At 45.2% G+C, this 14,931-nt stretch overlaps 1 protein-coding gene across 1 annotated transcript in view; it reads right to left on the bottom strand.

The window, feature by feature from the left end:
* ABCC2 (ATP binding cassette subfamily C member 2) overlaps window positions 1-14,931 on the bottom strand; it is a 467,216-nt gene that overhangs the window by 114,259 nt on the left and 338,026 nt on the right. The window contains exon 21 of the mRNA XM_069611520.1: window positions 13,765-13,891. Within this exon, the coding sequence (XP_069467621.1) occupies window positions 13,765-13,891 (127 nt within the window). The remainder of the gene's footprint in view (window positions 1-13,764; window positions 13,892-14,931) is intronic.

Below are 14,931 nucleotides of genomic sequence, written 5' to 3' on the forward strand. Positions count from 1 at the left end.
ACTGGGCTGTGAGACAGGCGTGCCCAGTCTCAATTAGCACCGGCTTGAGAATTCCATGTTCTCGTTGTGCACTTCAAGCCTTCAAGATTACAAAGACAACCCTGGGCCCATTCTTCGGAGGTGAGCGAAGGGAGGTTGTGTGGGGGGAGAGAACTACAGATAATTGGTAAATATCCAAAGTGAATTGAGGTTACTGTGTGCTGTTGTACGAATGACCTTCTAAAAATATCAGGCAGGCAGAGTAGCAAAAGGGAATCCGCTGTGTTTAATTGCCATGTTGTAATGTTGCAATGTCAATGTTGTTCTGTCGCTGTATTTTTTTTCTCTTCTTTTTGTTACAGACAATGCGGTAAGACAAATGGTAAAATGTTTTCTTTGAAATGTAACTTTTATAATACAAATGATAAATACGCAGATCGTGTAGAGTGTTTTTGTTTTGGTCATTTCTTGGTGCATTTAAAATATTACCTTATGAAATGGGGAAGATTTTTTTTTAGGTAATACATGTGTCATGTTTCCCATGCGGATGGAATAGATAGGCTTAGCAGTGATAAATAGTTATATGCGTGTGTTCACCAAGTGCATGTTGTTTGGGTGGAATCTAATACAAAATATAGATTACTGGGGGTCCATGAACCAGTAATGAGGCCTATGAAGCATAGTTCACTGATGTATATAAGTCAGTGATGACACCACAGGTTATTGATAATAGTCTATGTGTTATGCACCAGCCATGGAAGTTATGGTATAGGTGGAGATACACCTAGCATGGTTGCCTTCTATGTCTAATTAACGGTCTAGCCTCTCACCAATATGGCGGCCGGAGCGTATATACGTATCACGCACAGTAACAACGGTGCGTTGTATCATCGTTGTATTCTAACTTTGTTCATTGCCCCTTGCTCGTACTACTCTGTTTACGGTAGATCTTACCTCCTTACCCTTGCCTTAAGCCTTTTTCTACCCTTCTGCTTCCACTCGCGGTGTTACATCTCTCAGGTGTATACTCAACAGCGGTTTTTCTCTGGTAAGTTCACAGGAGTTTCTTTTCTATTTTTCTTTGGTTGTCTGTTCCTACCTTCACATATTCTGCTCCTTCTCGCCTGTCCGATACTCTGTCTGCCTCCAGTTCTTTTTTCCGCTGCACTCTTTCACCGCTATAATTATAGTTCTGTGCCGAAGCCCCGGTTACCGCAGCCTCCACGGAGCCGCTGGTCCTACGCATCTTCTGCCTTCTGCGGTGCCGTTAGGATCTTGCGGTGTACCCAGACAACGTCTACCTTCGTCGGCGTCTTCTGGGTATAAGTACTCTTCAAGAGAGGGGTTGTCTGTCTCCTGTGGTGCCTGCTGGAACTTGAAGTCTCTCCATACTACTACTGGTCTTGTCCTTTGATTGCCTCAAGTCTTCAGAACATATCCACCTTTAAAGACCTTTTTCGTCACAGCGGAATTCACAGATACTCCTTTCTGACAAGAGAAAAGACCTGCTACACAGGGTTTTTTGCCAAACGGCTTTTTCCCTGAAGTTTTGGGACTGGCTCCTGGGGGATCACCGGACTTGGTTCCCATCCGGTCAGGGTGGCCTCCGAGGAGCCACGTCCTTATTTACGTCAAAAGAAGATCAAGGAGAAGACGGAATCTAAAAAGTATCGAAGAAGACAGGATTGGTCGACTTCTACGGGATCCACTGGAGATTCAGGTGAGGAGGAGTTGGGCAAAAGAAAAGGGGAAGTTGGTAGTTTTGACAGTATACAACGCCAAAAAAGTACCAAGATGGCTACTCCAGAACAGATACAGGAGATGTGTAATGCCATCCAAAACCTACGAGTGGATATGCAAGCACTCCAGGCTGAGAACCAAACATTGCGTAACCAAGCCGCAATCAGGGATGAAGGAAGAGGTGAATTACCGGCAATGCCTTTTTCCATGCCCAAGTACGACGGAAACCCAAAGGGCATAAAGGATTTCCTGGATTCTTGTTCTGTGTACTTTTCTTTTAGAAGAAGAACCTTTGAGTCCGGAAGAACCCGGGTAGGTTTCTTGATCTCCAACCTGACAGGCAATGCCTTAAGATGGGCAACACCTTTGGTGACGGCTGACGATCCGTCAGTGAATGACTATGCCTTATTTGTTCGCAATTTACAGACACGGTTTGAGAGACCAGAAGTCCAGTACTCAACGTATGAGGCACTGTTGGATGTGAGACAAGGGAATCAAGATGTACAATCCTACGTATCTCAATTCCAAGGGTTGGCTACCTTGACTGGATGGCCGGAAACGGCTCAGCAGACAATATTCCGTAGAGGTCTCCAAGATGAGATAAAGGATGAATTAGCTCGAGTAGCCAGGCCAGACACCTTTGCGGAACTAGTAACCTTGGTGCTACGGATCGAATACAGAATGAATGAGAGACGTCATGAGAGGAAGAGAGCACGAGGAGGCCAGCTGAACTATAACCCTCCTTCAATTCCGAGGGAAAGAACCTCCACCGAGGAACCAATGCAGATAGGTGCTACTCGTGGACCTTTGACATCAGACGAAAGAAGACGCCGGCGAGAACTGAACTTATGTATGTACTGTGGTTCTCCCAAACATCAATTGAAGGATTGTACCGAGACTCCTTCCCGACGTTCGGGAAACGCTCAACCTCGTCCCTCTGCAAGGGAGGTAACGGGGAGAGTAGCACAAGTCCTTGCAACCCCACAGGATCTGGGAAAGGAATAGAGAACAACAGTTTAATGATTTTCCGAGTATCACTAACCACAACAACTGGAAATTGTATTTCGGTTCTAGCCATGTTAGACTGCGGAGCAGCAGGCAACTTTATTGACATTACCTGGGCTAAGAACAATATGATCATCCTCCAACCCAAGAAGAAGGCAATACCAGTAGAGGGAGTTGATGGCTGTCCTTTATCCTCTGGACCTATCACCATGGAAACGCTACCCATGCGAGTATCTATGGGTAACCATCACGAAGAGATTACTTTCGATGTGATTAGAGCAGCACACTTTCCTCTCATACTGGGAATACCATGGTTGAGACTTCATAACCCGTGCATCAACTGGAGTAGCAACCGACTGAGTTTCGATTCCGAATTCTGCAGCAAAGTCTGTATCAAGGTTCCGTACCCAGAGGTACAATCCGCCAACCTGGTAGTTCAACCTCAGTTGACGATATCAGCTATTCCGATGCAATACAAGGAATACGAGGATGTATTTGAAGACGTCCTGCCCAAACTCCTTCCACCTCATCGCCCTGAGGACTGCAGCATCGAACTTAAGGAAGACGTACCATTGCCCTTTGGAAGAATGTATCCATTGTCCCAACTGGAACGGACTGCACTTAAGGAATATCTTGAATCCAACCTCAGCAACGGACTGATAAGACGGTCAAAATCATCAGGCGGTGCATCTTTGTTTTTCGTAGCTAAGAAAGGTACCAAAGAGCTCCGTCCCTGTATCGATTATCGTGGATTGAACAGTATTACTGTTCGGGACAGATACCCTATGCCCCTCATCAGGGATATTCTAGAAGCTGTTAGGGACTCACAAATCTTCACTAAGATTGACTTACGAGGAGCCTATCATTTGCTAAGGATACGTCATGGCGATGAATGGAAGACCGCTTTTCGAACACCGTTGGGGTTGTTCGAGTATTGCGTAATGCCTTTTGGTCTTGTTAATGCCCCAGCGGTGTTCCAGAGATTCATGGATCGGGTGTTTTCAGACTTGCTGAACATATCTGTTGTAGTTTATCTGGATGATATCCTGGTATTCTCCAGCTCACTACATGAACACCGTACCCAGGTTAAAGAGGTTCTTCGCAGGCTAAGAGAGAACGATCTGTTCGCCAAACCTGAGAAGTGTTCATTTGAGGTTACAGAGATACCTTATCTTGGATTCATCATTTCATCTACAGGTGTACGGATGGATCCAGATAAGGTTAAGGCCATTCTTAGATGGCCTGATCTATCATCTGTCAAGGAGGTTCAACGCTTTCTCGGTCTGGCAAATTTCTATCGCCGCTTTATACCACATTTCTCTGAGATAGTGTTACCCCTTACCTCACTCCTTAAGAAGGGTGTTCTTTTTTCCTGGAATCCAGCGGTCCAGAAAGCATTTGCCACACTAAAGGAACTGTTTACCACAGCACCTTTTCTGATACAACCCGACCAGTCGAAGCCTTTCATAGTTGAGACTGATGCCTCCGGTGGCGCTCTGGGAGCGGTACTCTTGCAGGAAGACAAGGAAGGACAGGAACACCCTATCGCCTACTATTCACGAACGCTTACCATCAGTGAGCGAAACTATTCTGTGCTCGAGCGAGAGTTGTTGGCCATGAGAATGGCTTGTGAAGAGTGGAGACACCTCTTACAAGGAGCAACCAATCCATTCCTCATACGTACCGATCATAGAAATCTAAAGGTCCTTCAGCAGATGGAATGTCATAACTCTCGTCATGCTCGTTGGGCCTATTACTTTTCGACTTTTGATTTCCAGATTACTTACATACCAGGTACATTGAACGGAGTGGCTGATGCTCTTTCCAGAAGCTGGCCTGAATCCGGACAGGAAAGAACGGCGTTGGTCAATATAGAGAAGTTGTTACCCAAACAACGATTCATAGCCACGATCAATCTTTATCTCCAAAAGGTACAGGAAGGTTATAAAACATGCACTAAACAGACACCTGTTTCCAAGGATCTGCAAGAGATAAAAGGGTTATGGTTCTACAAGTCAGCTCTTTTTCTACCCTCTCCAGAGCTTCAACAACAAACACTCAGTTTATGTCATGATCTTCCTCTGGCTGGACATAGAGGACAAAAAGCCACATATGAGCTACTTACACGAAGTTTTTGGTGGCCTTCGGTGAATTCTGACGTCAAGTCATATGTCAGGTCTTGTTCAGTTTGTGCCAGTGCAAAGGTATCTAGGCAGAAACCCATCGGTTTACTACAACAACCCGAGCTTCCCACTCGTCCCTGGGAGAACATCTCTATGGACTTTATTGTGGACCTACCTTCTTCTCAGGGAAGAACAGCAGTAATGGTAACGATTGATTCGTTTTCCAAACAAGCCCATTTCTCTTCTCTGAAAGGAGTACCCTCTGTGTTTCTTAGAGACATAGTAAGACTACATGGACTACCTCGAGTGATCATTTCCGATAGGGGCGTACAGTTCACTTCTAAGTTTTGGTCCATACTTTGTAAGGAGCTAAGAATTCATAGAGCTATGTCGTCGGGTTATCACCCGCAGTCAAATGGACAGACGGAGAGACTCAATGCCACTCTTGAAGAGTACCTCCGTTGTTTCTGTAATAAGGAACAGGACGATTGGAATTCCTTGATCCCCATGGCAGAATTTGTTTACAACAATACTTATCACACCTCTATCGGTATGAGTCCGTTTTTGTGTACTTACGGCTATCACCCTCACTCCTTCCCCAAGATCGGATTTATCGATACCAAGGCACCGTCTGTGGATAAAGCCTTGGCTGAGATCCAACAATTACATACCTCTGCACTACATACCTTGGAAGAGAGCAGGAAAAACTCCAAGAAGTATGCGGACAAGAAAAGAAGACCAGTCCCTCAATGGGGTCCAGGGTCGTTAGTCTGGCTATCCACCAGGTACTTACCCAGGTGGGCGAGACTAGGCAAATTCACCCCAAGATATATAGGTCCTTTTCGGATAGAGACTAAGATCAATCCTGTGGCATACAAACTAAAGCTACCTGCCCGTTTCAGTAGAATACACCCAGTATTCCACACTTCCTTGTTGAAGGAACATATCGAGGATCCTTTTCACAGAAGAACTAGACTAGAAAGAAGGACATCAAGACGTCTCTGATTCCTAAAGAGTACGAGGTAGCCAGATTGATGGATTCACGCTACAAACAGGGAACATTGCAATATCTGGTCCATTGGAAGGGTTACCCAAATTCCGAAAGAACTTGGGAACCTAGATCGCATCTACATGCCCCAGAACTAATCAAGAAGTTCCACAGATTGTTTCCGGGTAAGCCGGGAGGTTTCCGGCATAAAAGGGGGCATACTGTTATGCACCAGCCATGGAAGTTATGGTATAGGTGGAGATACACCTAGCATGGTTGCCTTCTATGTCTAATTAACGGTCTAGCCTCTCACCAATATGGCGGCCGGAGCGTATATACGTATCACGCACAGTAACAACGGTGCGTTGTATCATCGTTGTATTCTAACTTTGTTCATTGCCCCTTGCTCGTACTACTCTGTTTACGGTAGATCTTACCTCCTTACCCTTGCCTTAAGCCTTTTTCTACCCTTCTGCTTCCACTCGCGGTGTTACATCTCTCAGGTGTATACTCAACAGCGGTTTTTCTCTGGTAAGTTCACAGGAGTTTCTTTTCTATTTTTCTTCGGTTGTCTGTTCCTACCTTCACATATTCTGCTCCTTCTCGCCTGTCCGATACTCTGTCTGCCTCCAGTTCTTTTTTCCGCTGCACTCTTTCACCGCTATAATTATAGTTCTGTGCCGAAGCCCCGGTTACCGCAGCCTCCACGGAGCCGCTGGTCCTACGCATCTTCTGCCTTCTGCGGTGCCGTTAGGATCTTGCGGTGTACCCAGACAACGTCTACCTTCGTCGGCGTCTTCTGGGTATAAGTACTCTTCAAGAGAGGGGTTGTCTGTCTCCTGTGGTGCCTGCTGGAACTTGAAGTCTCTCCATACTACTACTGGTCTTGTCCTTTGATTGCCTCAAGTCTTCAGAACATATCCACCTTTAAAGACCTTTTTCGTCACAGCGGAATTCACAGATACTCCTTTCTGACAAGAGAAAAGACCTGCTACACAGGGTTTTTTGCCAAACGGCTTTTTCCCTGAAGTTTTGGGACTGGCTCCTGGGGGATCACCGGACTTGGTTCCCATCCGGTCAGGGTGGCCTCCGAGGAGCCACGTCCTTATTTACGTCAAAAGAAGATCAAGGAGAAGACGGAATCTAAAAAGTATCGAAGAAGACAGGATTGGTCGACTTCTACGGGATCCACTGGAGATTCAGGTGAGGAGGAGTTGGGCAAAAGAAAAGGGGAAGTTGGTAGTTTTGACACTATGTGTGAAATTGTGGTGTCTCTGTACATAGGTCCAAGGCTCTCTATAGATCACAAGAACATTATAAGAATAAGGAAAGTTTTGTGTATGTTGGGGCCATAAATAAAACAGAAAAATCATGCTCACCACTAAATTACCAACAATAGTGTATACTACTAAATTATGCCATATAATGTAATAAGGTATGGTCACTGAAAGGAAAAAAGGCCAAACCCAATCTAAATGCAAGGAGTAGTCATCACCAAATTACAAATTTTTTTTGGCGGTAAGAAAATACCGCCAGACCCCAAATCTACACAAAATACCCAACAGACCCCTCTCACAACCAAAGCTGAGTGCTTAGACTTATGGGGGGCATGAATGTTTGGTTTAGAGAAAGGGCTGCCTGAGATAAGAAAACCACCAGCACTCACTTCACCTTCCTTACTAATTTGGTACACAAGCTGAGCAGTGTCTCAAACCTATCTCTAACTTGATACGTTCTCCTGCCTAGTTGGCCCCACTGGGACATTTGCTCATCAAGGCTTAACCTGTCAATCAGTCAATGGCATTTAGCGGCAGTGAATCGAACAATGAACCAGAATACCTGGTTGTTTCTCCCAGAAGTCTACCCCACTGTTTCCAAAAGGCTTCAAACGCATCTCCCACAAAGCACTGAAAAGCTTTTTAGTGTTGCATATAAAGCTATGCTCTGCACATGGAATTATACTATAGTGTGTGAAGAGGATACTGGCATGTATTTCTGGTTCACTGAAAAGAGGGAATTAATCGCTATTGAGTCTTAACATTTACGGGTTCGAGCCAGGATAGTGTCTAACATTAGGAAGCCTGAGAACATACCAGCATTTTCCAGCAGTACTGCTATGCATATGGAACACCACTAGCACCCGTCGGCTGGATTCCAAATTCAAAAAGAATCAAATTGATTAACTTAAATGTCAGGATGGAAAAAGTCCTAACTTGCCCTATACTAAGGTGGGATTTCCCTGCCTAAGTAAAACTAAGGAAAGTCTGAATCAAAGTTCAAATTAGGCATCTGTCTGTGTCCAAACCCTGTACTTGCTCTCACAACTATAACTATACAATGTGTAGGGATGTCAGCAATCAAAAAGAAAACAGAGTTTTTAACACAAGGTTCTGATCCTTTTCCAGCTTGTAGCTTCCTTTCAGCTCACTTCCCCAAGTCTAAAACAGTTCCACACAAAGAAAGTTTCAGAATTCCCTTTCTTGGATTTAGGATTCAATAGTCTAATTCAGGTCTCAGGGATTCCTCCCCCAAGTCAGGACTCGGGATTCCCTTCCCCAAGATCCCAGTAACACAGTTCAAACAACATTGGAATGAAATATTTCTGGTTAGAACTCAGGTTTCCCACCCCCAAGTTCCAGGGGACACTGTTCAAACAACGTTAAGATGAAAAGGCTTCTGGTTAGGACACAGGGCTCTGTTCCCCATGTTTCAAATAACAAAGTAAAAAATAAAAGGAGCACAAATTGTCCTTGTCTTCACAGTTCAGTAATTGTTGTTTCAAATATTTGTTCAGATGAATTGTAGCTTTCACACAGGTTGAAAATGGCACTGTAAATCAGGCTTCACTATCCTTGTTTGCCTGCTGTTTTGAAGGCATATTAGATTTCAGCATGCTGTGGTCTGTTTAGAAGAATATTCATTTTTGTACTTCAGTACATGATGGTTTGCCTGGATTTAAACTTCCCTTTCCCTTTTTGAATTCCAATTGTTTTAATTTGGTTTGGTCGTAAGGTTTTACTTCAGTCCGGTATTCAATAATTATACCTTTTGCTTCTAGTTCAGTTTCCCTTTATTGGTAGCTCTATAGATGTTTGTTTCACTACTTGAATAGTTCAATGTTCGGAGACCTTCGAAAACGTGTTTCTTGCCACACGCGACCACTCCGATACAAACTAATTCCCTTTTGTTTGATAATTGACAAATTAAATGATCAGAGACTTTCGAAAACATGCTAATCCAACGCACGCGACCACTCCAATACAAAGGATTCAGAAAATGCTCAAGTTCACACACACACGCACACATCCCGGGTTTCCCAATCAGCAGAAACTCACTGGTCAGTTTTTCGGAGTTTGTGCTGCTGTGCGGATCACACAGCCCTCTTTCTTCAGTGTCAGGCTCCAGTTCCTGCCCCTCAGTCACTCCAGGGGTGGTCCCCCACCACAGGGGAAGGAGCTCGTTGGGTAGAAAGGAAAGGGGCAGCCTTCCTGCATGGCACACTTCATGCTTTCCAGTTTTCTCCAGGGAGTCCCAGCTCCCACGCCATGCCATTGGGTTTTCTGCTGCATGCACTGGCCTCCTCGTCCTTCTCCTGTCATTCCCCATTGCTGTTGGGCAGTGCTCCATTTATATACCTGCAGCTCCATGACAGGCTGCAGGTGTGGATGATTATTCAGCCTTGCCTGACCACAATTAAAGGGAGATGCCTGACCTTCACTGCTCTTAGCAGGCATCTTCCTCCTTCAAGTACTAGAGTGGTAAAAGAGCATGGTTTTCATTGCTCCTAGTTGCCGCTTATCGTCCCAGTACTGTCTAGAGTCAATTGTGAGGAAATGAAGGGGGCTGCCTAATAACAGCCCATGAAGGTTGGGGAAGGCTTGGTTTGATTGTCATTAGGGAAAGGGGGATACTATCTCTCGCCAAAGGGCACCCCACTCCCAGTCCTCAAGGACCTTCCACCCAGGTGATCCTCCGTTGCTTCTCCGCCCCCACGGTCGGGTTCCACTAGCGATGGCCTTACCCTGGCCACCTGCGCAGAGGATCCAAGGGGTTTCTCACAGTGTTTACTGGGACAGTGAAGTATTGTGTTGGAATGAAGCTAAACTGTGGCACTTCGCAGCACAATGGCTATATTATTAATGAGACCGCACATTTACTTTTCAACACTTATTTATTGGGATTTGTACATGAGCCAATAACAAAACAGATCCAGGGTGCTGGAGAGGGGGTTGGGGTAAGGAAGAGAGTATGGGATGGCAGACGAACAGGGATGGAGGAAGAGAAGAAAATGCAGCTATACACACAGATGCTGGGAGCACTTTAAAGATGCTTGTTAGATTAGATATACAACTATAAGTTAATAGCATGTTGATAGTGGAGTAATTGAGCGTGAACAAGTCTTCTTAGAGCAAGGCATTGCTGGAAAGCTTGCTTGAGGAGTTCTGATTTCAAAGTGTTCAAAAGATTTTTTTATCTTTAAGATTCACTTGGAGGTTGTTTCATCGTAAAGGGCCTTGAGTCTTGCCCCAAACCTTGATATTTTGGCGTGGGCTTGTTGGAGTCTGAGATGATGATGGCCCGAGGGATCTCCCAGGTTGGTAGCACGGCATAATGTTGTTTAGGTCTGATGGACCAATACGTATCCGCATCTATCGCACCGGCATAGTGGCTTCGGGGTTAGGGTGGCATGGTCACAGCTGGTCAAACTAAAGATGAGTCTTGCCACCATGTTTTGAAATGCTTGCATTTTTTTACTGACAGTCTGTGGATCCGTCAATACAGAGCCCATTGCAGTAGCCTGACTTGCTTAAATTGGATAAATAAAATTTTGTGGCCTATTTGACATGATGAGTAAAGGACAAGTTAATATAAAACAAAATGCCTAAGTTCCAGACGCTGCTGACTGGGGCGAGAGCTTTTGCCCACAGAGGTTGTCTGTGTAAATAGGGTAGGGGCTGCTAGAGAGGTGCTAATGTTGAATACGTTGCTCTTGTTTTCCTTGAAAGAGAGGTTGTTGGGTAACATCCAATCTCGGACTTAAACAATTGCATATCGGAGTACTGGAGTTGGGGTCATCACTTAGGAGCTCATGTTCGTCGGGGGCATAACATGAATGAAAGGTAACACCTTTCATTCACATCACACCCCATTTTCAAGCATTTGAATGGCGGAGAGAAGGGCTGGAAGCAACTTGCGTTCATGGTAAGCAGGGTTCCCAGTTTAAAGGAAACCCTCTCGACGTGCATGCATGTCGGGGAGGGTTTCATTTCATTTGTGAGCACTGCTTCCATGCTGGCATGGCAAGCGGTGCTCCCAACGAAAAGTAAACTCTGCTTGGCATGCAAGGCAGCGTTTAGTCACTTTGCACTGCCGAATGCATATGTGAAGGGCAAAAGGCTGGGTACATGCTTGTGAGCCGCCTTTTGACCTTTACATATGCACCCTGCAGTGTAAATGATGAAAATTTGGTGTTGGAGAAAATCAGCCACTTACTCTGAAAATGAGTTGCTTGTCATCTCCAAAGAGCTGCAATTGGTCTCTGATTTTTCCACGATGGGTGCTATGCGAATTCATATAAGCAGTGAAAAGTTTGAGAGAGAGAGATAATCCCTTGGGGGACTCCACAAATGTGATGGGTGCGGAGATGAGATGAAGGGTGCCCAATTTACCTGAGCTAAGTGATCCATGAGGGATACATCTATCCAGTTTAGTGCCCGGACTTTAAATCTTACTGATTGACTCAATATACTGGCTTGTAGAGCTGTTAACTTTGCATTTTTCTAGAGATTATTCCAGTAGTTTCACTAGCTCTGATTGTTGAGGTTTGGTGGGTTGTGTAGGACACAAATCCGGACTGAATTTCTGTTATTGTCAGAGCTGCTACTTGAAGACAAGATGACGGGTGAACTTGTTGCTTGGATCGTTTAATGTTGCTGCATCCAAATTCACATTTCTTTCACCGCTAACCATGTTAAAAGGGTCTCAGGATTTGTGTTTTCTTCACGGGTGGGGTTTTGGCCTCTGTCTCGCAACTACAAAAGCTCTCCTATGCAGTGGCTCTTTAAGCATTTGTACTCCTTTTCTTGGGATCCACTGGTGAAACTAGGTCCTCATGGAATTCACTAGCTAGAACGGCTGGCTGTTTCCTTTTCCCTCCTATGTGTTGATCTATCTGCGATTTGGAGCAGTATTCCCCAGCTTTCCTTCTTCCAAGAGGGTACAGGTTAGTTCCACGGGAGTGCTTTTAGTGTCTGCCATCTACGGGCTCCTGTCCCTCTTCCTCTTAGCTACATTTGTCCACCATTAGCTGAATACTTGGTGCACACTTTTCAAATATGAAGCAAATAAATCTGTGACCCTCAGTGTATCTCCCAGTTTGCCTTTATTGTCTGTCATCCTTAAGCACGCGGTTGCAGGCTTCATTGAACAGCACCCTGTTCAGTTCTGAGGCTGTTACTGGCAAGAGACTATGGGTTCCAGTGACTGATATCTCATCACCTTTGACTGATTGGTTAGAGGTTCGTCCATCGTTGTCAACTCGTATACTGGACACCTCCCCTTGCACTCTTCCCAACAGGTTGAGGAGAGTGGGAGAAGGTAGCACAGCCAGTGTGGAGAGCTGTTAGTGGAGCAGAGTCACGAGGTGAGATGCAGATTTCTGTGATAGCAAGACGTGAAAGTTTAGGGCGTTAATAGCCAATATGGTCTATGTTGAAGGAATTGTTGTTGCAGAGGGATTGTGCAGTCGTGAGGCCAAGTGAAAGAAGGATAATAGGTGGGGGAGAGGAGCAGGTGTTGTATAGTAGGCGAGTGGGATAGATGAGCTTGCTGATTCTGGGAGAATGGGAGCATCATATTTGAGGGGTGCGGGTGTAGGGGGATGGGGAGGACAGAGTGTGATGCTGAAGTTAATTTGAGTTGAGGCTGAAGGATATGAGAGATGGGAAGGAGAAGGAGAAATGGAGCTAATGATACTACTATTTCTGCTTCTAGGTCACTGCATGCCAACTTGACTCTAAGCTGTTACGTCCCAGATTTGGTATGTTGTGACTCAGCGTTTCTGGGGTCTTCCTCTGGCCAGATATCAGGGCCAAGGAACACAGACTTGAGTTTTACTGTACCCGTTACGGTGCGATGAAGGTTGTTGACCAGCAGCTTTTGTCCACATAGTTTCCCTTTTGAGCTGGCATTTTTTGTGAACTCTTAGATGCTACATTTTCCAATGCTCATCTAATCGTAAATGCAAAATAAGCATCACCTGGAGCATTGCATAAGCAAACTAATTAGATCTTTTTGGCTTGATGTTCACAGCACATAAGGCCCCAGTGCTCAAAGTGTAGGTGAGCTTGAGTAAAACTAGGCTAGACCATTTTGTATCCATTAAGGTTGGTGGCCTCTTGCTGGGTTCAGCTACATTCAGTTGACCACTGTTGACCACATGGCATCAGTCACCTGCCTCCTAACCTGCTTAATCTGCCCCTTGCTTCCCTCCATCTTTACCACACTGCAACAAGCCAATAATTGTGTCCCCGCTGGGCCACCGATAGACATTACGGACCTTTATTACTGACCCACTTGCTGTTGGTATTGCTTCTGCAGTCTGCATCCCATTCATGATAGAAACTGAATAGCTTAGTCCAGACATGAGCTAAGCACCCAGCACAAGTGAAACCAAACTGTCCTTGAGCCTACAGTGGCACATAACTTGCATAGAACTGCTTCCATTTTAGGCAGAAAGCATTCAGAGTGAATTGTTACACTGTAAATGTTCTCTGTCTAAACTGGGAGCATCCAGAGCTCTATTCCTATTTTTCAGTATGTTAACTTGTGTCGGAATTAAGCTAAAGTGCTGCTACCAATGGCAAAGGGCATATCAAAGCGGCAGTCGTGAACACATGTCCAACAGAATATACCGTATGTGCTTCCTACCTTGCCTGTCTCTACTGTCTCCTTCTCGATAAGCCGCTGTCCTTGTTTTTGAGGCACTGTACCATTTTCCTTTATACTTGCGCGACTTGTTTTCATGGCTTCCTTCAAAGATTTGGTGTGGCTAAAGCTGAAACAAAGTAATACGAGGAGGGTAAATTAGAGTTTTCAAGGATTTCATCTGGTAAATTCAAAATTGATTAGAAAGTTGGTATAGAACCATTGAGGGATAACATTTGAATTGCTATTAGAAGGGATGCCCTAGCAATATAGACATGAGTAATTTATACGGTAAGAAAAATGAAAACGTATAATGAAGTCCATTAAAAATCCACCAACAGGACTTGTTGGGTCTGTCGATTCTGCTTATTATCCTCGTGTACGTGTTATTATTTCATGCAGGGGTGTTGCTAGGTCTGGAAAAGATCTGGGGCTATGCACTGTCAGGACTCAGGGCTAGTTAGCCTTTTGGTTGTAGTTCCTGAGCTTCTATCCTGGGCTACAACCGAAGGACCCGGGGCTATAGCCTCCTTATTCCCCCCCAGCAACACCTCTGATTTCATGCATTGTAAATACCTTCATATATTTTGACTGTGTTTCTCCACTAGATGGGGTGACTTGATCCTGTTTCCAATTTCCTCTGTTTCATATCCCAAAAGCTGAGTGGGGACAATGGGCCTCATTACAACCCAGGCAGTAGGGGGTTAACAGCGCCGGTAGAGCTGCCAGCGCCATTAACCCCCTACCGCCTCATTACGAGGTCTGCTCACAGGACCCGCTAAGGACGCCTGGTAAAACCAGACGTCCTTGGCGGGTCCCGCGAGCAGACCAGGATGCTAACAACGGGCCCGTTGTTAGCATCCTCCCCATTCCCATTGAGTCCCATAGGGCGTCAAATGGGAATGGGGATGTACCGGGTCCGGGTTCCTTGAATGGGCAAATACCAGGATCTCCAAGGTCGGAATGGCCCGGTATTTCCCCATTCAAGGAACCTGGACCCGGTACCCGGTATGGGGGTAGCCATGCCGCTTTTAACGGCATGGCTACCTCCATACTTGTAATGAGGCCCAATGTCCTACATTGTGCTGTGCTCTTACATTGTGGATCTTCATATGCATTATTTATTTATTTTTATTGTAAAATTGTAGTTTATTACAAACTTTCTTTTAC

This window comes from Ambystoma mexicanum, chromosome 8 (genome assembly GCF_040938575.1).
Source record: "Ambystoma mexicanum isolate Mex_15411 chromosome 8, UKY_AmexF1_1, whole genome shotgun sequence".
NCBI lineage: Eukaryota > Metazoa > Chordata > Amphibia > Caudata > Ambystomatidae > Ambystoma > Ambystoma mexicanum.